General features: G+C 39.3%; 1 protein-coding gene across 11 annotated transcripts in view; it reads left to right on the forward strand.

The window, feature by feature from the left end:
* Positions 1–22,161, forward strand: part of PCNT (pericentrin) — a 100,231-nt gene that overhangs the window by 57,070 nt on the left and 21,000 nt on the right. For 7 of the 11 annotated variants that reach the window (XR_010832150.1, XM_048047156.2, XM_048047157.2 and 4 more), the window contains 12 exons: positions 964–1,193; positions 1,660–1,779; positions 2,315–2,335; positions 6,433–6,660; positions 10,186–10,356; positions 11,694–11,846; positions 12,424–12,594; positions 12,853–13,971; positions 16,953–17,486; positions 19,320–19,419; positions 19,858–20,012; positions 21,690–21,887. Coding sequence is in view for 10 of the 11 variants with exons in the window: in XM_048047156.2 (XP_047903113.2) it covers positions 964–1,193; positions 1,660–1,779; positions 2,315–2,335; positions 6,433–6,660; positions 10,186–10,356; positions 11,694–11,846; positions 12,424–12,594; positions 12,853–13,971; positions 16,953–17,486; positions 19,320–19,419; positions 19,858–20,012; positions 21,690–21,887 (3,200 nt within the window). In the remaining variant the exon portion in view is untranslated. The remainder of the gene's footprint in view (positions 1–963; positions 1,194–1,659; positions 1,780–2,314; positions 2,336–6,432; positions 6,661–10,185; positions 10,357–11,693; positions 11,847–12,423; positions 12,595–12,852; positions 13,972–16,952; positions 17,487–19,319; positions 19,420–19,857; positions 20,013–21,689; positions 21,888–22,161) is intronic. The other 4 variants (XM_066999027.1, XM_048047161.2, XM_066999026.1 and 1 more) reach the window with 3 other exon arrangements.

Here is a 22,161-nt window from a genome sequence, read left to right on the forward strand (position 1 = left end):
GTATAAATCAGCTTTGGATAACTTGAGCTTTGCACATTTTCATGGTTATGGTATTTCCACTATCTGTATAGCACAAATGTGTGACATCTTTTTCCCAGGTGTTTCTTGCCTTTGTAGTCTCAGAACTGAATGGATTTTCTCCAGGCATGATCTTTCTGTGTTTTAATCTCCACTCAAATTCAGGAAAAAGGCTAACTTTGCATTCATACAGCAGCTAGCTTCAGGGTAAGACTGGGCACTATTGGCCACTGTGTAGATGGGCTGGGTGTTGACTCCACAGCATGGACATCAGCAGCAGTATCCAGTACAGCATGAGGCAGAGGAGTAATTGAGAGGTTAACCTGAGATTAGATGTTGGAGGTCTAAGAGGATCCTAGCATAACATTTTGGAAGAATTCAGAATTCAGTATTAGAAGGCTTAGTTTCGAAGAGATTTTAAGCAAGGTGGGACATTGGGATGGAAGTGGTGGCATGGACTTGAGATAAAATAGTGAAGAATGGGGCAGTTGGAAGGATGTATTTGTGAGACTGAGTGGCTGAATTTGGTGTGTGGGGCTTAAACATGGGGTTGGAGCACATCTGGAATGAAATGAATTTGTAGGAGTGAGGATCTTGTGTGCTTTGCAAAGAACCTCTGGGGCAGGAGGGGTGTGGAACTGGGTTTGAAAGGGCAGAGACTGAGGGAGGGAGTTTGAATGACTCCTAGTTAGGAGTCATTTTCTTTTGTAAATATGGTAGTCTTAACAAAGAGATTTTTAAATTTTTAAGGACACGGTGGGCAGCCAAGTAAGTATCTGACTTTCTTTTGTGTGTCTTTTTAAAACTTCTGGGGATGGTCAATTTGGTTTTGTTGCTCTCAAAGTACCTGAACGTAATCCTTTAAATTCAGAATGCCTTAGGGTTTTTTGTTGGTTTTTTTTTTGTACTCTACTCTAATAACCTTTTTGTTTTTGTGTTCTTCAGGTCTACTGAAGGAAGTAGAACTTTTAGCAAAGGAGAAATTAGAACTTCAGTGTCAGGCAGAGAAGGACCATTCCAACTTACGCTCTCAAATGAAAGTTTTGGAGGTGGAACTGGAAGAACAGCTGCATAGTAATCAAGACCTGGCTAAGCAGTTATTGGAGGTTGCTGAATTAAAACAGCAAATCCAAGTCCTTGAAAAACAGCTTAAAAAACAGCGGCAATTCATGGACGTAAGCAAACTTGATATCATGCTTTCGTGGTTTTGGATGTGATAAATATTCTTCTTAGTTTGTGATTGTGACTTGGAAGATGGTTCCTAAAATACGATGCTGCTTCTTTTCTTTAAATCTTGATCTTGGTATTCTAGTCTTGCAAGACTAGACTTAAAAGAAAGACAGGAAAAAATAAATCTTTTTCTGTAATATTATGAGACAATTTTTCCTTTTTTTAAAATTAATTGCTGATGTTAGTTTGTATGTACATTGGAGTCAATTTTTTGTCTTCCACTAAAATTTTAGCTAAACTTTAAGTACTTTAAAAAGCTTTTAGTTACTTGTAAGTGAGCATAGCTTCTTCACAGCATTAAAAAAACAAAACCAACTAAATTTAAAAAATAAAGATTTTTCTTTTTCTCAGTATTTTAATGAAATTAAGAGTTTCTAAAAAGGTTTTCGTTTTCTCTGTCTGGGTCGGTAGGAACAAGCTATAGAAAGGGAACACGAACGTGATGATTTTCAGCAAGAAATTCAGAAGCTAGAAGAACAGTTAAAACTTTCAGCAAAATTGCAAACTTCAGGAGAGCTGAGAAAGTATGGGGTGAGTAAAATCACATTTAGTGGCTAATGGAGGCTTACTACAATTAAATGCCAAAAACTGTATCTGCTTTTGGGGACTGGCTCTTGAGAGACTTCTTTCCTGTGGTCCCACAGAGCAGGTTCAACTGCCCCCACACCCTTTACATGCGCTGCATGTCTGGGCTACATTTGGGGTGAGGGATTACTTGTATTACTTAAAGAGGTAGAAATAAATGCTTTATTTGAACCTGTGCGTTACAGTAAATGTTCACAGCCTATGCATCCAGTTTACGTAACTATGGAGGAGAAGAATGCAGACACTCTGCTTTACAAAGCACATCTGAGGAAAAGCTTCTGGGTTCCAAACTGGTTTAATTTTTCCAGCTATACCAGTTCTAATAAAAGATATTTGTCTTTATGCCGTGTCCTGTTTAAGCTTATAAATCAGTCCTTTTGTTCAGATGCTTGTTTGTTTGATACTTGGTTTCAAAGATTAACTTTTGTTTTTCTTGTGTTTTTTTCTTTTTTTTTTTTTTGCATAAATGAACATTATACAGAACTATGAATTGATTCTACAGGTAGGGAAAACAACATGAACATGTCTTTAATCTTTCTTTCCTTTTCCTTTCAATCTCTTCTACTAGATATTATTAGATATGCTTTTTTTCCCCTGTTCTTCCTTTGTCAAGTCTGCTTCAGCTTGACTCAGAGATAAGGATGCATGTTTTAGGGTGGCAGAATTCTTGCAGGGGCTGGGAAACTGCTTTCAACTTAATTTCCTGTCCATAAGTACTTGATAGTTGTGGATGGAGTACTGCATCCAGTTCTGGAACCCTTAGAACAAGAAAGATGTGGACCTTTTAGAGTGGGTACAGAGGAGGACCCCAAAGATGATTAGAGGTCTGGAGCACCTCATCTATAAAGAAAAGCTGAGAGAGCTGGGGATATTTAGCCTGTACAAGAAAGTGTTCTGGGGAGACCTCATTGCAGACTTTCAGTATTGAAAGGGGGCTTATGAGAAAGATGAAGAGAGACTTTTTACAAGGGCATGTAGTGATAGGACAAGGAGTAATGTTTTTAAGTGAGAAGAGGGTAGATTTAGGTTGGTTATAAAGAAGAAATTCTTCACTATGAGGGTGGTGAGGCACAGGTTGCCCAGAGAAGATGTGGATGTCCCATCCCTGGAAGTGGTCAAGGCTAGGGTTGGATGGGACCTTAAGCAACCCAGCCTAATGGAAGTTGCCTCTGCTCATTGCAGGGGAGTTGAGTTAGATGATCTTTAACGTCCCTTCCAACCCAAATCATTCCAGAATTCTTCTGGCCTGTTGTTCAGATATATTATATTCAGTTACTTACATTAAAAGTGCCTTTTGGCATGCAAGGGGAAGCTGAGAAATGTAATAAAGATAATGGAATTATGATGATATACTGTACCACAGCCTTCAGCTTTTGTTTGTGGCACTGCTCTTAATGAAACTTCAATGTGTATACTAACTAATTTTCTCTCCATCAATTCTTTAATGTGCAGTCTATGAAATTAGAGATGAGGAAAAGGCTGAGGTGCTCAATGCCTTCTTTGCCTCAGTCTTTAGCGGCAAGACTAGTTGTTCTCTGGTTACCCAGTACCCTGAGCTGGTGGAAGGGGATGGGGAGCAGAATGTGGCCCTCATAATCCACAAGGAAATGGTTGGTGACCTGCTACAGCACTTAGATGTTCGCAAGTCGATGGGACTGGATGGTATCCACCCGAGGGTACTGAGAGAACTGGTGAAAGAGCTGACCAAGCCTCTTCACATCATTTATCAGCAGTCCTGGCTATCAGGGGAGGTCCCAGTTGACTGGCAGCTAGCAAGCATGACGCCCATCTACAAGAAGGGCCCGAGGGTAGTCCCAGGAAACTATAGGCCTGTTAGTTTGACTTCAGTGCCAGGGAAGCTCATGGAGCAGATTATCTTGAGGGTCATCACGCGGCACTTGTAGGGCAACCAGGCGATCAGGCCCAGTCAGCATGGGTTTATGAAAGGCAGGTCCTGCTTGACGAACCTGATCTCCTTCTATGACAAAGTGACATGCTTAGTGGATGTCGGAAAGGCTGTGGATGTGGTCTACCTTGACTTCAGTAAGGCTTTTGACACCATTTCCCACAGCATTCTCCTCAAGAAACTGGCTGCTCTTGGCTTGGACTGGCGTACGCTTTGTTGGGTTAAAAACTGGCTGGGTAGCCGGGCCCAAAGAGTCGTGGTGAATGGAGTTAAATCCAGTTCGAGGCCGGTCACTAGTGGAGTCCCCCAGGGCTCAGTACTAGGGCCAGTTCTCTTTAATGTCTTTATCAGTGATCTGGATGAGGGGATCGAGCATACCCTCATTAAGTTAGCAGACAACACCAAGTTAGGTGCGTGTGTCGATCTGCTCGAGGGTAGGAAGGCTCTGCAGGAGGATCTGGATAGGCTGGACCGATGGGCTGAGGCTAACTGTATGAAGTTCAACAAGGCCAAGTTCTGGGTCCTGCACTTGGGGCACAACAACCCCAAGCAGCGCTACAGGCTGGGAGATGAGTGGCTGGAAAGCTGCCTGGCAGAGAAGGACCTGGGAGTACTGGTTGATAGTCGGCTGAATATGAGCCAGCAGTGTGCTCAGGTGGCCAAGAAGGCCAACAGCATCCTGGCCTGTATAAGAAGCAGTGTGGCCAGCAGGACTACAGAAGTGATCATCCCCCTGTATTCAGCTCTGATGAGGCTGCACCTCAAGTACTGTGTTCAGTTTTGGGCCCCTCACTACAAGAAGGACATGGAGGTGCTCGAGCAAGTCCAGAGAAGGGCAACGAAGCTGGTGAGGGGTCTGGAGAACAAGTCTTAGGAGGAGCAGCTGAGGGAGCTGGGCTTGTTCAGCCTGGAGAAGAGGAGGCTCAGGGGCGACCTTATCGCTCTCTATAGGTACCTTAAAGGAGGCTGTAGCGAGGTGGTGATTGGTCTATTATCCCACGTGCCTGGTGACAGGACAAGGGGGAATGGGCTAAAGTTGTGCCAGGGGAGGTTTAGGTTGGATATTAGGAAGAACTTTACTGAAAGGGTTGTTAGGCGTTGGAATGGGCTGCCCAGGGAGGTGGTGGAGTCACCATCCCTGGAGGTGTTTAAAAGACGTTTAGATGTAGAGCTTAGTGATATGGTTTAGTGGAGGACTTGTTAGTGTTAGGTCAGAGGTTGGACTAGGTGATCTTGGAGGTCTTTTCCAACCTAGATGATTCTGTAATTCTGTGATTATGTAAATCAGTGCTATAGAAGCAGATCCTGTATGAACAACTGAATCTTTGGCAGAGTGAATTTTCCATGCTGGAAGACACCAGATTGTCACTTGCCTTCTGTAACCTCTGATAGGAGTTAATTAGATTTTGTTAGAAGTAGAGTTATTACATATCATTCTTTACCCATCTTGGCTTCTCATTTACTTGAATACCGTGCATTATGACTTTCTGAGGCTGTATCACACGTATAGCCTACGTGTTCTTTGTATTGTGGCAAAGATCAGAAAAAGAATGGCAAAGATTTTGCTTTGAAGGCCATGTGACTTGTTGAAGATACGTCCTTACCCAGAAGGTATACCTCTGTGGCAGTCTTTCCTTAAATCTTGAACATACAGAATCATAAAGGATGTATGGAAAGTTATTCAGAGTATGTCAGACTGTTCAGGCCATTATCTTGCTTTTCATTCAAGATTGTTAGATGGATGATAGCTGTTTACGAACCACTAGTGTTTATGTGGCTTAGTAAAGGGAAAGTTCTGAAAAACATAGGACTAGATGATGTAACTATTTGCAACCTCTCTCAAAAGGATTAAAACTTAAATGGAGAAAGGGACACAATGGAGGTAGCTAAGCACATGACATTTGTGGGTAGGATGAGGTATGTCTGCAGTCTGCCAAAACACATCAGAACGGTTCTTATACAGTTGCTTAATGAATCTGTATTGTCAATAACTGCTTATCTTGCACTGAAACAATTCAGTTCATTTGAAGTTTTAATTTCTGCATGTAGTAGTTAGAGGTTCGTAGTTTTTCACAAAATAATCCTGCTCATATACCTCGAAGAGCAAAGGGAAAAAGTGATGACTGGTGCTTGGAGCTACCATCTGAGAGTTTTCCATGGGGGTGAAGGTTGTGAAAGTGTTTCCTTATCTGCAGAATTGCAGCACTAGCTTTCTGGCAATGTGATATTAGACATTGATTAAGTTGCATATTTTTCTTTCAAATTTTGGTATTTTCTTTCAAACTGCAGTTTCCAGAAGTAATAAAAAAGGGTTCTGAGGTTATAGAAATACATCCAGTGCTATTAGTAATAATCCATTTAATCTTGAGTTTTTTATCTTAAATCAAATAAAGTTCCTTCTGATGAGCATTGGGACTAGAGTGTATACTTCCTTGCAGCATTTTGCTAGAATACTAAAAATATAAAGTGTGTGTAATCAGTTGTGTACTTAAGAGCCACTGCATTTGGAAGACAAGACTTCAGGAAGTTACTTTTTCATCCTTTCTCCACATCTGATTTTATTCTTTTCTGGGATCTTAGTATTAGTTTAGTTCATATTAGAATTCTTCATGCTTAGCCATGAAATGACTCTTGCCTCCAACTGGAAGCTTAGTATGTTGCCTGAATATCTATATAATGTGTTTTCCGTACAGGTAGACTCTCTGCAAGCAGAAATAAAAGAGAAAATGGATGATTACAATAAGCTGTTATTAGAAAAGGAGGAAAAGCATCAAGAAATCATAGCTCGTGATAAAGAGATAGAAAAACTGGTGGCACAAGTTCAAGAACTGGAGCAGAGCAATACTGAAGTCTCAAAGACCGTTAACTACTTGGAACAACAACTACAGAAAATGAAGAAAGTAGAAACCGAATTAAAACAGGTAACTTTAAAATACTTAGTTAATTGGAAAGACATTAGGCAGACAATTTCTTTGTAGCAAATATCAATGACTCTGTTAATAGTGTTCTTTGAGACTATTCCTTGCATTCAAGGGTTAAACAGTTTTATTAAGTGGCAGACGTTGCAGCCAGTGTTTTAAACAACCTATGCATTTATGGACCATAAGCTGACTTATTATATTGACAGTTGTCATATTTCAGTGGATCAAAGGTTTTCTTCTCTGGAAGTTCCTGAGAGATAGTATTACTGAATATTAAATCTGGTGGGTCTTCAGTAAGCAACTTTGTTAAAATCATATAAGCTTAACCAGTAGCTTTTCTTGCTATATGCCACTGGAGCCAGTTTTTTTGCCATGCTCCCAGAATTTGTTTTGTTACTACAGCAGATTTAAATACAGCTTAATTAAAGGAATTACATACTGTTTAGCAAAATTGTCTCCTCACAAACATCTGAATAACCTTTCCTGCCTTGTTTCCTACCTAAATATTTGTTTCCTCCCAGCAATTTTCCTTCAATAAATGTTGTTTGTGTGTCTGTCAAGTTTGAGGATTTGAGAGTAGCGTGATCTAAACTAAATATTCTCTATTATTCTGTAAATAGTTGCTTCCATTATTTTTTACTTTAAAAACTGTGAACAAAATATTTTTGTTTTAACTTAAGCTGAATGTGATATAGAGTAGCCAGTTTTAGAGTAAGTACTAATATTACTATTTGGCACTTGTGAGATTGTATCTGGAGAATTGTTCAAGACTCCCCTGAACAATAAAGACAGAGGAATACTAGATCAAGTTTAACAAAGGTCCATCAAGATAAGATAGCTGGGGGACTGAAGCAAATGATTTATGAGGGGAAGCTGAAAGACAGGGTTTGTTTGTCTTTGCGGAGATCATGTTGTTGCCAACAATCATATAATGTGAAGTTATAGAGAATATGAAGCCTGACTTGAGTTGCATGCTGAAAGGATGAAAAAATACAAGCGTAAACTGCAACAAGAAAAATTCCAACTAAATGGCAGTGGGAAAAGTCATACTGGGGTCAGTCAACATTTGAAAAAGATATTCAGAGTGGCAGTGGTTTCTCTGAAATGTCTAGAATTTGGCTGTCCAAGGCCCTGACCAGAGCCAAGTTTGTTCTGCTGTTAGAGGTTGAACCAGAGAACTCTAGAGACCTAAGCTATTTGGTAATTTAATACAAATACATGAAAGCTTTTTTTTTCTGTTTAGTTTGCCTTGGAGTGGACAGAGACTGCAATACTCTTGTCCCTGAAATTTTGCTTTTTGTCCAGGCTTTCTTTTATCCATGTGAATTAAAAACATTCTTTTAGCTCTCTCAATGTCCTAGTCAATTGGTTGTTCTTAAAAATTATAAGCCAAATTTAGACTCTTTCGAGAAACTAATTCACCAGTTTTAAACAAGGTTGCAGCTTTGAATTTATTAACCGTAGTGATTGTAATATTTTGACATGAAGCAATTTTGTGCAGAAAATAGATGTCGAATGAGCTCTCAATGATTGCAAGTCACGAAGTTTTTCTATAAAAATACATTTGATTTGAATGGCAACTATAATTTTTACTACCCCCAAAATTTCAACAAACAAAACTATAGGCACTGCAGCTAACAGAGACTAGTGCTAATAAGAAATAGGCCTTGGAAAGAGTAACTTTGAATATGGAACTGTATCTTTTTTTGAAGAGCAGTGTCTTAATTCACAGTTACCACATCTATTTATCATGTCATAGAGCAGGTATTCCTTGTTCTTTTCTGGCCCAATTTCTTTCAGTTGCCCAGGTTGTTGGTATATAACATTGATGGTTTTGGTTAGGGTTGTGCTGGGAGAGGCTTGTTCCTTCTGAGTTGATGGCCCATTCTTTTGCTTTGAGGTCTTGAAAGTGGGACTCACTTAAGGAGCCTGTTATCCTTATCCGACATGTTTTGGAATCAGGAAAAGGTTGTACCACAGTATGCCCTAACTTCACAGGCATCCAGAATCAGGTTTTACATTGATGCTTTGCATAAAGCTCTGTTTTTTGCCTGGGTTGCTGCTTGCTTTTGCTGGGTCACTGTTATGACCTTAGAACGTAGCAACGGGAGAATGTTAAGAGAAACATCACTCCTGTGTGCAGAGCTGTGCAGACACCATGACACACTTGTAGCTCTGCTGTGCAATAAATGGAAGAACATCTGAGGGGAAGTGGCCTGATTCTGCAGTAATCCAGATTTGCATGTAGTTATTGGGAGCTTTTTGTGAGTGATCAAGATGAGCTTCAAAATGGTGCGGATAATGTCTGTCTTTTAGTTGACATCAAAACTAAAGATAGACACCAATGTTGTTTGGGTTTCATCATAGTGTATGGCAGCAAAACACTTGAGGGGCTGGTTAATATCACAGATACTGCGTGATGGCAAGAAAAATTCATCATAACTTAAGTGGCTGTATCTCCTGTAATTTCCCCTTTCCTCTCGTGTGCTTTGTGTATGTGGGGACTGCCCCAGAGCTGCCAGAAGGCTAGTGAGGACTGCTTAGAGGCTGGTAGGTGGAAGTCCAACGGACTCTTCAGTATCTGCATGAAGTTTTGGGCAGCTCTTTTAAATATGTGTTGTTGGGCATGCTGTTTTGGTAGTGTGGTACAACATAAACTTTCTAATTTTTTTTACTTTTATTGATGTCTCTTTCATTTTAAGATCAGAAGATGCTATCCATGTACTCTGGGTCTTAGTTCTCTTTAACTAGAGAAAAGATAGTCAATTTATTTTTGGCAAATTATATAATGAATCTAAAATAATCCTCCTATTAGAGGTACGTTTATTGAGCTATGGTCAGAATAAGTGTTGAAGAGGCAGTTCCTGCCATAGGTTTCATGTCCAGCTTTCCTTTATCGTTTTAAGTACAAATATGTATGCATGCTATTTGGATGACTTCGCAAGTGAAGCTTTCTGTGTTGAACTGACCCAGATCCTAAGGACTGTGTTAGAACCACACAGAGGACTGAAGGAGAAGTTTTAAAAAAATAAATAAAGGAAGAAAACTGTCAATTTGTCAGACGACAAATCTGACGCAAAAATGTAGTGCTGGTGCTTCATTTTTTGATTTATCATGATATATTTGTAGTAGGTGTTTGGTCTACCCAAAACTCTCCACCTCTTACATTTAGCTTGGCAAATATGTGGTACCATAATCAATTTGGAAATGGCTACAAGAGCAAGATGTTTAGATTATTAAACAAATATACAGTACACTGTGTAACAGAGAAAGTATAGTACTACCACTGATTGCTAAATTTTTGGATGGTAAACTTAGATTAGAAAAAATAAAGGGGTAAAAACCTACAGGTGAGCTAAAAACATTCAGTTATTTTGCATTCCTGTTGTTATAGACCTAGTATTAATATTTTTGTTCTTACATTGGGGTTTTTCAGGGATAAAGAAGTATTCTGGTAGGATTATTCTGTCCAGATGGGTTTGTATATTGACAGCAATTAACTGTAACATAAAAATTACTTTGCAGGATAAAGAAGCATTGCAACAGCAGCAGTACAATAACCTTATTCAGATCTCTGCCCTACAATCTAAATTGGATGAAGCGAGGCACAGAGTACCCACAGAAGGCACTTCTGACCAAGGGCTGAAGGAACAGTTACAGGCAGAACAGGAAGCACTTCAGAGGAAAGAGGGAGAGGTAATTTGAGTTTTGTTAGTGTTCTGTAGATTTTGGGGTCGCTCACATAAATCTAGAATCATTTTGTGCAAACTTGTAGCTGAGAATTTAAGCCATTCAAAAATCAAATGACAAAAGTTCTTGTAGTAAATGTGCCTTTTTGACTTGTATTCTCTGTGGTTTGGTGTTAACTAAACTTCGTTTTTTTTTTCTTTGTTTTATTGTCCCTCTGTCTGTCTGTCTGCCATTCCTCTGGAAATTGTCTTGCAATGATTCACATCAGCTTTGACTGATCAATTTCTGTTGTAAACTGATTTTCCTTTCCTCCCAAAGTTGAGGTGCAGCAGGAAACAGATAAATTTTTGTTTCGCTTTGAGAGCAAGCGATGATCCTTTTAAGAACAGGAGGGCCAGTGATGCATAATGGTGTCATCTGACCCTCTACAATTTGTGGGCCAGCGAATTTTAGCGATGAGTACTTGTACCAAGCTAAGCTAAAGTGCAGTATAACTGATAACATTATTTAGACCTTTTTTTGGGTGCACGTGCACAGATGTGTGCATACTCACACACTCATCCCACATGCAGTATTTTTATGTAATTTTGCATAATTACTTTTGCCTGTGTAATATACAAACATACAGTCCAGTTTAGGATGTGTAAAGAAAATAAAGCATGGATGACCCTTCGGTTAACTCTACACCTTTGTTTCAGGAGCAGTAAGCTAATAAAAACTCATTTTGTACACATTGAAGTTTTGTATCTCTAGAAGTCTTATTTCAGGAGTCACCAGTCCTTCTTCTTAAAGCACTTGAACCTCGCTACACAGTAAGGCAAGAGAGAAAAACTGTGAGAAATGTGTAGTTATTGACTGTCTTACAGGGCGAAGTTGTCAATGTTCAGAATTTTTTTGATAGTTGTGTACTGGGATTAGCACTGCGGTGCTAATTTCGCTCTTTTGAGAGGAGGAGAATGGTGTTTGGGTTACTGCTTATGATTACATTAAACATCAAATGCTAACATTTCTCATTGCTGTCTCAAACTACATCAGCGGTCAGACCTTGATTGTTCAGAACGTAAATTAACACATCTTTTATGACCAGTTAGATTTTATTTTAAAGAAAACAAACAACCACCATTGCAGCAGTTTGGTACCTAGCTGAGGAGCTGGAAAACTAGCTTCTTACTCTTTTTTGTCTCAGATATTTTGTTAATTTATTTAATTTAATTAGGGAGAGTTTAAACCATAGAATCTGCTGAAGCTACTTGTTCTAACTAAACATAGCAATGAATGAAACTTTATTTCCTGATTAAATAGGAGACTAAATTAAAACAGCTATGCATTTTCTTTATTTCTAGATTGCAAGCTTGTTAGAGCAACTAGATCAATATAAAGATAAATTGACCAGTAAAAATGAGGAGATATTGCAGCTGAACTTGCAGCTAGAGGTGCAAAAAAACCTTAGCACCTCCAGCATCAGCCAGCTTCAGCTAGAGAATGCGTACTTGAAGGTAGGTTTTCTTGGCTTTAGTGTGTACCAGGTAAAACTTCAGATACCTCCTTTCTTGCGTGTTGTGGTCTTTATCTCATAATGTGATAAATATGTACTTCATTCCTGTTGTCAAGAGATTATTGTATTCCTGTTGGGAAAAGATATCTAGAAAAAAAACCTGATACTGTAGATTCATGCTTATGGCAATATCTTCCATGTTCGTTTGACATTAAAAGCTTAGCTTTTTTTTCTGGTCCTGATAGATTGAGCCTGCAGCATTGTTGTTTAGTAAACATTACGCTATTTTGTATGCATTCCTGACTGACTTCTATGGCCACAGCAAATGTTGTTAAGTTATAAAACTGGTTGGTTGTCAGTATGGCAATTAGTGTTTATCTGTTACTTTGGAAGTTAAGGAACATTGTGGCAATTTAATCCAGTGGTACAAAACCAAATAAAGTAGCTATTGCTGTTTTTTTTAAATTAACATTATAGTAAGGAGGAGAATGTTTAAATAAAGCCCTTAGGTCTGTTCTGCTACTAGGCTGGGGGAGAAAGTAAGTCCTTTTGAATGAGACTGCTGTTTTTCTCGTCAGGAGGATCTAACAAAACTTCACGTAAAGCAAAATCAGGACTTAGGTGTTAGCGATACCTCAGCTCTGTCATTCCCACAAGCACTGCTTAAAGAAAAGAATCAAGAAATTGATCATTTGAATGAACAAATGAAAAGACTCAAGCAAGAGCTAGAGAACACTCTGGAGAATACGGTAAGAAAATTTACTAGAAGTTTATTGCTTTATTTTGATGTAAACAACATGTACAGAATCATATTGCAAATGAAGACTATTTGATAATTCTCTGAGCAAAGTAGAGAGTATTCTGAGTAGCTACCCACCTGAAATCTGTAATTGTTTCTTCTGTCAAATGTGTGATTTTAAAAAACAAAACAGAAGTAGTTTGAATTCTATGTGCAATAGCAATTCTTCCTACACATGTTAATATTCAGACCTTATCCTTTTGCTAAGGTTGTGGAAAACCAAAAATCTGAAATCGAAGAACTCAGATCTGTTATTGAGCATCTTCGTAGTGACCAGGAACGGCTGCGTAAGGACAAAGATGAAGAGGCAGAGCAACTTCATGGTGTAATTGAGAAGCTTCAAAAAGAGTTGGCACAGTTTGGACCAGCATGCCATGAAGTTAGTGACAACCAAAGTGATCTTTATGACCTTGAATTGGAAAAATCAGTGGAAGACCTTCAGAATGAATTGAAGGGATTGACAGATTGTCAGGGTGATACTGATCCAGACAGAAGAAATGAGTTGCTAGTCACCAATGTGAGAGAACTTCAGGAAAAGCTAGAGCTTGTCTCAATCGCTAGAGAAGCTCTGCAGCAGCAACTGGAAGACAAAGAATCACAGTTAAAAATGGAAGTGGAAATTTTAGAGAAAAAATGCCAAAACGCACAGGAGTCATCAAAGCAGCGCTTTGCAGAACTAACCTCTCTAAGAACACAGTACAATGCACTTCAGGAAGAACACAGCCTTTTCCAAAAACATGCATCTCAGAGAGAGGTTGAAGCAAGAATTACTACTTCTCGCATTCAAGAACTTGAAGAAACCCTGAAAGAGAGGGAAGCAAGTATTCTAGAAAAAGATGCACAGATTAAGATAATGGCAGACCAAAGAGAAGCTGACAAAAATGAGTTGCAATACTTAACAAAACAAGCAGCAGAACTTGAAACTGAGTTGAAAAGGAAAGATGCAAATCAGGCTCAAGATGTTTATAGTCTTCAGTTAGAAGTTTCTAGACTTGATTTTCAGGTGCAAACATTGAATCAGAAAGATGCAGCTAATCAGAGAGAAATCAATGAACTGCAAGGTAGCACTGCAAAATTGAAAGATCAGATCAAGGCATACGTGAAAGAGCTTGAAGCCTTAAAATTGGAAAGAGATGAACTTATTTCACAGTTGAAGTTGTTCAAGTCAGAGGAGCGATGTAATAATGAAGAGGCTAACTTTCTCAAGGTCTTCTGCCAAGGAGGAAGAAAAGATGAAGCCCTTAAAAAAGGCACGGAGGAATTGGAAGGAGTGGAAGCTTATGTTGATCAGTCATTTCCAGTTTTGCTTTCCCCAGCTGATATATTGGTATGTAATTATTTTATTAATAGTATTATGCTGCTGTTTTAAACAAGCCAATATTGTGAGTCTCTACAGCCCTATAGTTTTTCCTTTCAGTGCTGTAATAGTAGAAGTAAAAGTGCTGATGGCCCGTACTACTACAGGTTCTAAGGGTGAAAATGAATACTGTGTTATATAAATGGCTGTTGTCAGTCAGTTTAAGGGTCTGTCTTTATATAGTTTTTCCAGCAGTGGCTAGAGATACATAATTTTATTAGAAGCCTTTCTTTATTCTGAATCTTTTCTAGATCCACTTGCTCACATAACTGAATGTGAACTTGTATTAAATTACTTGATTTTTGAAACAGTAAAATCCAGGTGATTTTTTTTAGAGAGCTGTAGTCATCTGTCATATACCAAATTACTGTCTGTTAAGGCTGGTTTATGAAGGTGGTGTTAGTAAGAGGGCTTATATGAAAAGAGTTTGAGTACATAGGAAATTTAGAGACAAGGACATCATGTGGAAAAATGTCAAATGCTTTGCACAAGTCCAGGTAGATGATGTCAATTGCTCTACCCCTATCTACCAGTGCAGTAACCCTGTTGTAGAAGGCCAACAGATTTGTCAGGCATGATCTGCCCTTAGTGAAGCCATGTTCTTTGTCAGCAGTCACCTCCTTATTTTCCATGTGCCTTAGCATAGTTTCCCAGAGGATCTGCTCTGTGATTTTGCTGGGAAGAAGAGGTGAGACTGACTGGCCTGTAGTTCTTCAGGTCTTTCTTCTTCCCTTTTGGAAAATAGGGGGTTATGTTTCCCCTCCTCCAGTCAGCAAGAACTTCACCAGACTGCCACGACTTCTCATATATGATGGACTGTGGCTTAGAAACTTCATCTACCAGCTCCCCCACAACACACAGATGCATCTCTCAGGTCCCACGGGCTTGTACACCTTCAGGTTCCTTCAATGGTCTCAAACCTGATCTTCTCTACAGTGGATGGTTCTTCATTCTCCCGGTCCTTGCCTTTGCCTTCTGGGACTTGATTTGTGGGGCTAAAACTCTTGCTGGTGAACACTGAGGCAAAGCCATTGAGTACCTCAGCCTTCTCCATATCTCGGGTGACCAGGTCTCCCGTTTCCTTCCAGAAAGGGCCCACAAATTCCCTCGTCTTCCTTTTATCACTGATGTACCTATAGAAGCCTTTCTTGTTGCCCTTGATGTCCCTGGACAAATTTAATTTTAAGAGGGCTTTGGCTTTCCTAACCAGCATCCCTGGCTGCTTGGACGATTTCTCTGTTTTCCTCTCAGCTTATCTGTCCTTGCTTCCACCCTCTGTAGGCCTCCTTTTTCTGCTTGAGCTTGGCCAGGAGCTCCTTGTTCATCCATGCAGGCCTCCTGGCATTTTTGCCTGACTCCCTCTTTGTTGGGATGCATTACTCCTGAGCTTGCAGGAGGTGATCCTTGAATATTAACCAGCTTTCTTGGGCCCCTCTTCCCTCCAAGGCTTTCTCCCATGGTACTCTACCAAGCAGCTCTCTGAAGAGGCCAAAGTCTGCTCAGCTAAAGTCCAGGGTAGCAAGTTTGCTGTGTTTCCCCCTCACTGTCCTCAGGACCCTAAACTGCACCATTTCACAGTTGCTGCAGCCAAGGCTGCCCTTGAGCTTCACTTTCCCCACCAGCCCTTCCTTGCTGGTGAGAACGAGGTCTAGCATAGCACCTCTCCTTGTTGGCTCCTCTGTCATTCGGAGACGGAAGTTACCATCAACATGTTCCAGGAACCTCCTGGATTGCCTATGCCCTGCTGTGGTGTCCCCCCAGCAAATATTGGGGTGGCTGAAGGCCCCCATAAGGATCATGGCTTGTGAACATGAGGCTGCTCCTATTTGTCTTTAGAGGGCCTCATCTGCTTGGTCTTCCTGGTCCAGTGGCCTGTAGCAGACTACCAGGATAACGTTGCCTGTCCCTGCCCTCCCTTTCGTACTGACCCATAAGCTCTCTGTCAGCTCCTCATCCACCCCAGGGGGAGCTCGGGGTCCATTTGTTTAAAAAGACCTATTTGTATAGATCGTCCTTCCTAGAAAAAGGAAGAGTACAATATTTAGTTTAGACTGTCAGCTATCTAGACAAGTTAGTGACAATGAGCTGACAGCAGGAGAAGGAAAAATAGTAATATTTTAGGTACTATTTTTTGTTCTAGTTTGGTAAATGTCATTACGAGTTGTGATACAGAACCTCTTCAGAAGAAAAGAAAGGACTCGTGCATGGAATATTGAGTCAGAAAACCCTCATGAGATTAAGCAACTCATTACTTCTGACTGGTGAATTAGAACTGGTTCAAAATGTTAACGTAGAAGGGCCTTCATATAACAGTGAACTTAACAGAAACAAATACAGTGCTCATAGAGGAGTGAAGAACCCCCATACAGTTATTCTTAGGTTCAAAAGTGGGAATGATGAAAATTAGGAAATGCATTAAAATGAAAGCTGGAGGTGCAGCAAAAATATGTTTGTTTCTCCTGGGCTGAAATGGCAGGTACAGGAACTGCACGTAGAACTTTTCTTTTTAACTGTTTTTTTTTTTTTTTTGTTTTTTTTTCTCCAGTGCCCTGGATCAGGAAGTAAGTCTTAAGATAGTTAGGGGAGATTTGTCAAATCAGGAAAGCAACATGTTCTGATTTTTATTTATTTAAAAGTAGGAAGATCATCTACATAGCTACAAGGAATATTGTTTTTCCTGTTTGATGAAAAAGTCAGCTCTGCTGAAATAGGTACATTTTCATATTGTATGGGATTTTTTTTCCCATTGATGATACACTTGTTAAAAAAAAAAAAAAAAAAAGCCTGGTTAGTTTGTATATCAAATAAACTAAAGTGTTGGATTATTGTATAAAATCTGGGAATAATAATAGATTTGATTATAAGTTTTGCAATGAGTTCTTAAATATATGCTTTTCAGTTTGCAAAATCATATTTAAATTGCATTAAGAAATTGTTTTATCTTGTTGTAGGAAAAAGATGAAGTTATGTTTGACTCTATGACTCACAACACAAATATAAAATCTCAAATTAAACAATCACAGGAAGATATCTCAACTCAGGAAATGGACGTGATGAACAGCTCTGAAGAGCAGCAAAATCTGAAAAAGCATTGCCAACTAACATTGGAAAATGATCAAAGTCTTGATTCTCCAAAAAACAATTTGAACATCTGCTATAGTAAAGATACTCGGAAAGATTTCCAGGATTTCATCGTGGATATGGCTTCATGGGGTTCACCTGAGATTGTGAGGAAGGAAGATACAAGCGTGGAACTTGAACCAGTGCTTCATCTGACACCTTTTTCAGAAGCTGAAAGCACAGATTTTCAAGTGGTACACGTTAGGTCATCCCTTCAAGGAGATAATTCTCTTTTGATGGGATTTTCTAACCTGTATGAAAATGGCAATGAAGAAGCAGTGGATGTAGATGTAAAATCTCCAGTTTTCTCTGAAAGTACCTATTCTGTTGACGACGATGAACATGTTACCGAGAAAAAGATTTTGGTAAGCGATATTTCATGCCTTGATTTCATGGTATTTACACAAGACTGCTCAGCTCTGTTCCCATCCTAAATCATTGCTGGGCGATTGGCTCGAAGTAGTGGGAAATTAAACACCAAGAGGGGTATGAATATCTTTCTGTATGTACCGTTGTTAGAACCTCTCTCACTGTCAGATACTGGAGCAAACTCTGGGCTGTATGTAAAGATTGTTTGCCACAGCTTTGAATAAGTGAAAATGCCTTCCAAATACTAAAACTGAAGAATAGGCTGCTTACAGCAGGCTTAGTGTCCCACACGTCTTTATGCTGCTGGTCTGGTACCAGTAAAAATCTGGATTGCTCTTGTGTTCTCTGAAGAATTCTTGAGAGGACTTTGCAAATCCTGGTACTTTTGCAGCGGGATTCCGTGGAAGTAACTGATTGGCAACTTTGTGGTAGAGAGTTAGAAGAGACTGTTTCAAAATAGCAGAAGAAAGGTTTTTCTTGGTAATGGGAGTTTTTATGTACTTGTTTCTGTATCCTTTCACAGGAAGATAGTCTACTTCAAAAAATTAATTTTATTCATTTTATTCTCAATTTTTATGCCTTGCTTTTGAAGGAAAATTAATTACAAACACATAAAATGCCCCATTCTCCTATCTCCAACATGTGCCTCATGCCCCTTCCCATGGGCTGAGCTAGCAGCCCTGTAACTGAAGGCGTTTGCTTTGGCTCAGTTTGGGACACTCTTTCAGTGGAAAACTGTTCACCAAGGGTTAAGCTTTGATCACTTCATCAAACTAGTGTTGAGTTTCTGCACAGCTGTCCCAATTGGTAGATCCCAAACAGATGAAATGTGTGATGTTGCAGCATGTGGTGGGCACAGAAGAGGAAGTGGTGCGGAACCGTCTCTAGTGGCAGTTACATTGGGTTAAATGCACTGTTAACTTGCGGTTTTATTGAAAAGGTGAAGTTTAGGGAATGTCCTCCTGCAGAGTTCAGCTTCTCTTGGACACAGACAACTTAAATTGACTGGCTCTGATAGAGGCCAGAGGATTTGGGCTGGTTTGGGACTTTGTTGGCTCCATGAAAGTTAGCATGGCTCTTAGCGTGGTGGTGCAGAGGGCCATTCCTGACAGAGGTTCCCCTTCAGTGTTAACGTCAGGCTGGTTGGATGCTGCTTGAACGGTGATTAAAGTTTGTATATTGTAACTTTATATTAAACTTTTAACCCTTTTTGATTTGAAAAGGAAAAATCTTCTGGATGCTGACACAACAGTGGATGTTGTGTGTGATTTCAGTTTGGCTTTTGGGGAGCCTCATTGCGAGGTGTCCTTAATCTTAAGTCCACTGTTATACCCCCATAGACAAACTGAACAGATTTCAGCAGAGGCTTATCATTTCTCCTCAATTACCATAGCTTATATTTGAAATTGCCCAGTAGTGAAATTTCTTTTCATGCTGCAGAAAGAGAGTTTTGTTCTACTTGCAAGTTGTAAAATGTATGTAATGTTCCTATTTCTTCCATTTTGCTACAGAAGAAAAGTATCTAGAGGGAAATTATTTACAGTATTCCTCAGAATGACACGTCAGCTGAGACTAAACACGAATGCTTCTCTTTCAAAGACTCTTCTGTTTCTTAAGGCTACTGAAAGGGAAAAATGTAGACAGAATGGTTTTCAAGGAGTACTGGTGCTGCATTTGTCGTCATATTTGCTGCCTCTAACTCTTTGAAGGAGTAGGCATTTACTCAAGTCAGCACTAGTAACAAAGGTGCTATAAATAGAGACAGGTCAACAGCTGGATTCAGAACACTAAGTTAATGTGAATAAATAAAATATTTTTTTATTTCCAAGCAGATGAGAGAAGCGGATAATCTAACCCCGTCTGATTTGCAAGATGACATAAGATCAAGAGTATCTGCCACAGACGTGATGAGCAATGAATATGGCAGCAGTAAGTTCAACTTTGTTTGTAGATTCCTTTCACTTTTTTGATAGCTTCGGGAAAAAACTATTCTAACGTTGCCACTTTCCCCAATTTTCTTTTACTGCGCATCTTTTATTTGCTATCTGTGCCTTTCTTAGTTGGTTCAGAAGGTAGTCACGCTAGTGAAAGTCTACTTTTCCTTCTTCGTCCCTTTTCATACTGGGTAGGAGACATGGAGTTTTATTGAGTCTTAACTTAAAATCATCATCATCATCGTTCCTGGTGCTAAAGGTGACTTATAACCTTTTACTTGTTTAAGTTGGTTCGGGTCAACCTCTTACAAGATTTCAATCAACTAACCATACATTTATGATAGCAGAAGGAATCACAGTTACTTGCAAGCGGTTATGCTGGTTTCAAGTTCTCTTCAGCTTTCTAACACCTGGGGGCTGTCTCTTTCTCTAGGTACCAGCTCAAACTTGGCAGCTAAACTAAAGCAGGAGCTACAACCATCAGACCATCTAGATGCTAGTTTCATGGCTTACGTGCAGTACCATGGCATGTTTTCAGATGTTATGGAGTCAATGAAAGAACAGGAAGTACTTTCACCACAGCTGAAGGTAATATATTGTTAATATAAACATGCTATCAAATTAAAACTGAAACAGTAGAAATGAAATGCTAATATAAAATGGAGTTAGCTGTTAGCTGCTAAGCTAACTGCTGTAGAAGATTTACACTGTGAACTGTTCTGTACTGTTTTAAACCTCGAGTTGATTATGATTCTTGAGACAAGCAAAAATGACTCTTATAACAAGCCTACTGACATTTGTCTTGCTTGTACTTGCTAGAATTGCAGAAGTTTTGCTAGGATAGCACTGGTGACGTTCCAGCATGTGGCAGGACTGATCTGTTGATTGATGGGTTTGTCTCAGAGGCTTTACAGAAAGCTGTTTCATAAATAAATATATACAGTTGAAATGGTGCTCCCTTGCCTATTTTTGACATCCTGATCTGATGGAGATCTGTGGAAACACCACTGTATGGAGGGATCTTTCAGATGGTTCAAGGAGGAGGAAGAATATACAGAAGACTGAGCAATGATTGCTTACTCCAGTCATTAAGGCGAGTTCAAGAAGGTATATATCCCAGGGACTCTCTTTTGATGCTGTAGCTGAGTAAGCTCTCTGTGATTCCAGAAGTTCCAGCTGGTGGAAGGGAGAAATTCAGTGCTCCAAATCATCTCCTGTGTGAGGCTGGCAAGAAGTACAAGGCTTAGTGTGGTAGACTACGGGGAGTTTGAGTACAATACTATTTGAAGAAACTTGAGTAATATAAAACTAGAAGTATACTTCCCAGTGTGTACTTGCTGCCTCCCAAAATGTCTAACAGACAGTTTCATCTAGCTCGAAAAATGAAGGAAGATCTGAAAAAGCAGAGTTTTTTTTTTTATTTAGTTGCTTTCGTGGATCATCAGTTACTGACTGGAAGATCTGAGTGCATGTTCCAATGCTGAATGTTTAGTATGACACTTTAGTGTGCTTCTGCTTCTCTTGTTAACCTTTACTAAAAGGTTGCATCATTATGCATTCCTTCTTGACGTATTCAGTATTTCAATTCCAGATGCAGAAAAGCAAGTTGGGTTGATTCAAAAGTTAAGTCATGCAGAGAAGTGCAAAGAAGAATACAAAGAGTTAAGGAAAAGTACCTTGTATTATTCTTGTAGTAGTAGTAAGTAGCAAAGAGAGAGAGAGAGTTCTATGTCAAGGCTGGGATATTTTTGGTTAAATGTACGTAGAAAATGACTTAAATCTCCAGTGACCTTCCTCAAAATGAGACCAGGAAACATTTGTGCATGGTGTAATAACTTGCGAATGGAGAATTTATTTAAGAGAGATTATTTTGCCCGATAATATCAAAGGAAACAGTTTCTACTGTGTAAATTGAGATCATGTACAAATAACATCTCTCAAAATAATCAATCTACTAAATTAAGCTAAGGTTGTCTAAATATGTAATTCAATTTTCTGTCATCACTGAGTTTAGTAATATGACTTGATAGAACTTGATCTGTTCCCAGAAAAACTGTTTAAGAGGTGTGTGTGCATATTTTGAGTTTACTAAGCATGTTAAGTACCAGGGCAGAACTGCATGCATTTATTGATGTTACAGCCTAGGACAGCCACCTTATTTTTGTTGTCTAGTCCTATCAGATTCCACTCATACATTGTCAAGATGTTGATGCCTGTTTCCTAATATTGACTATTTTGGTTTTGTTTTTTTTTCCCCCTTGTCAGACTGTGCTGAAGATGGTATACGAGGAGAGCTGCAAAATATTGGCTTTGTCAGAACATTCCTTTGGTTTTAAGGAGCAGAAAAATGTTCTTCAGACCACAGCAATGATGGAGGGATGGCAGAAGGAGGGCTTAGCCTTGTTGGATGCTATACAGTCACTGAAAGATTATCTTAGCAAGGTGGCAGATAGAGGAAACAAGGTATGACAATAAAGATGTCTTGTACCCTTTAAAAACTGGTTAACTTGTTTTGTGTGTGTATATATATAGAGAGAGGTGTGTGTGTGTGTGTATATATATACATACATAAAATAAGTATATTAGGTACTGTATGTGCGTATATATGAGGAGCAGGGGACTCTTTCTGAGATTTGAACAGGCCTCTCAGACAGCTTTGGTCTGCTTGAATTAGCAATTAGTTTTACTCTTATGCAGTAATGATATCAAAGACAGTAGGTTACAGATTGGTAATAGG

Source organism: Anser cygnoides, chromosome 6 (assembly GCF_040182565.1).
Source record: "Anser cygnoides isolate HZ-2024a breed goose chromosome 6, Taihu_goose_T2T_genome, whole genome shotgun sequence".
Lineage (NCBI taxonomy): Eukaryota > Metazoa > Chordata > Aves > Anseriformes > Anatidae > Anser > Anser cygnoides.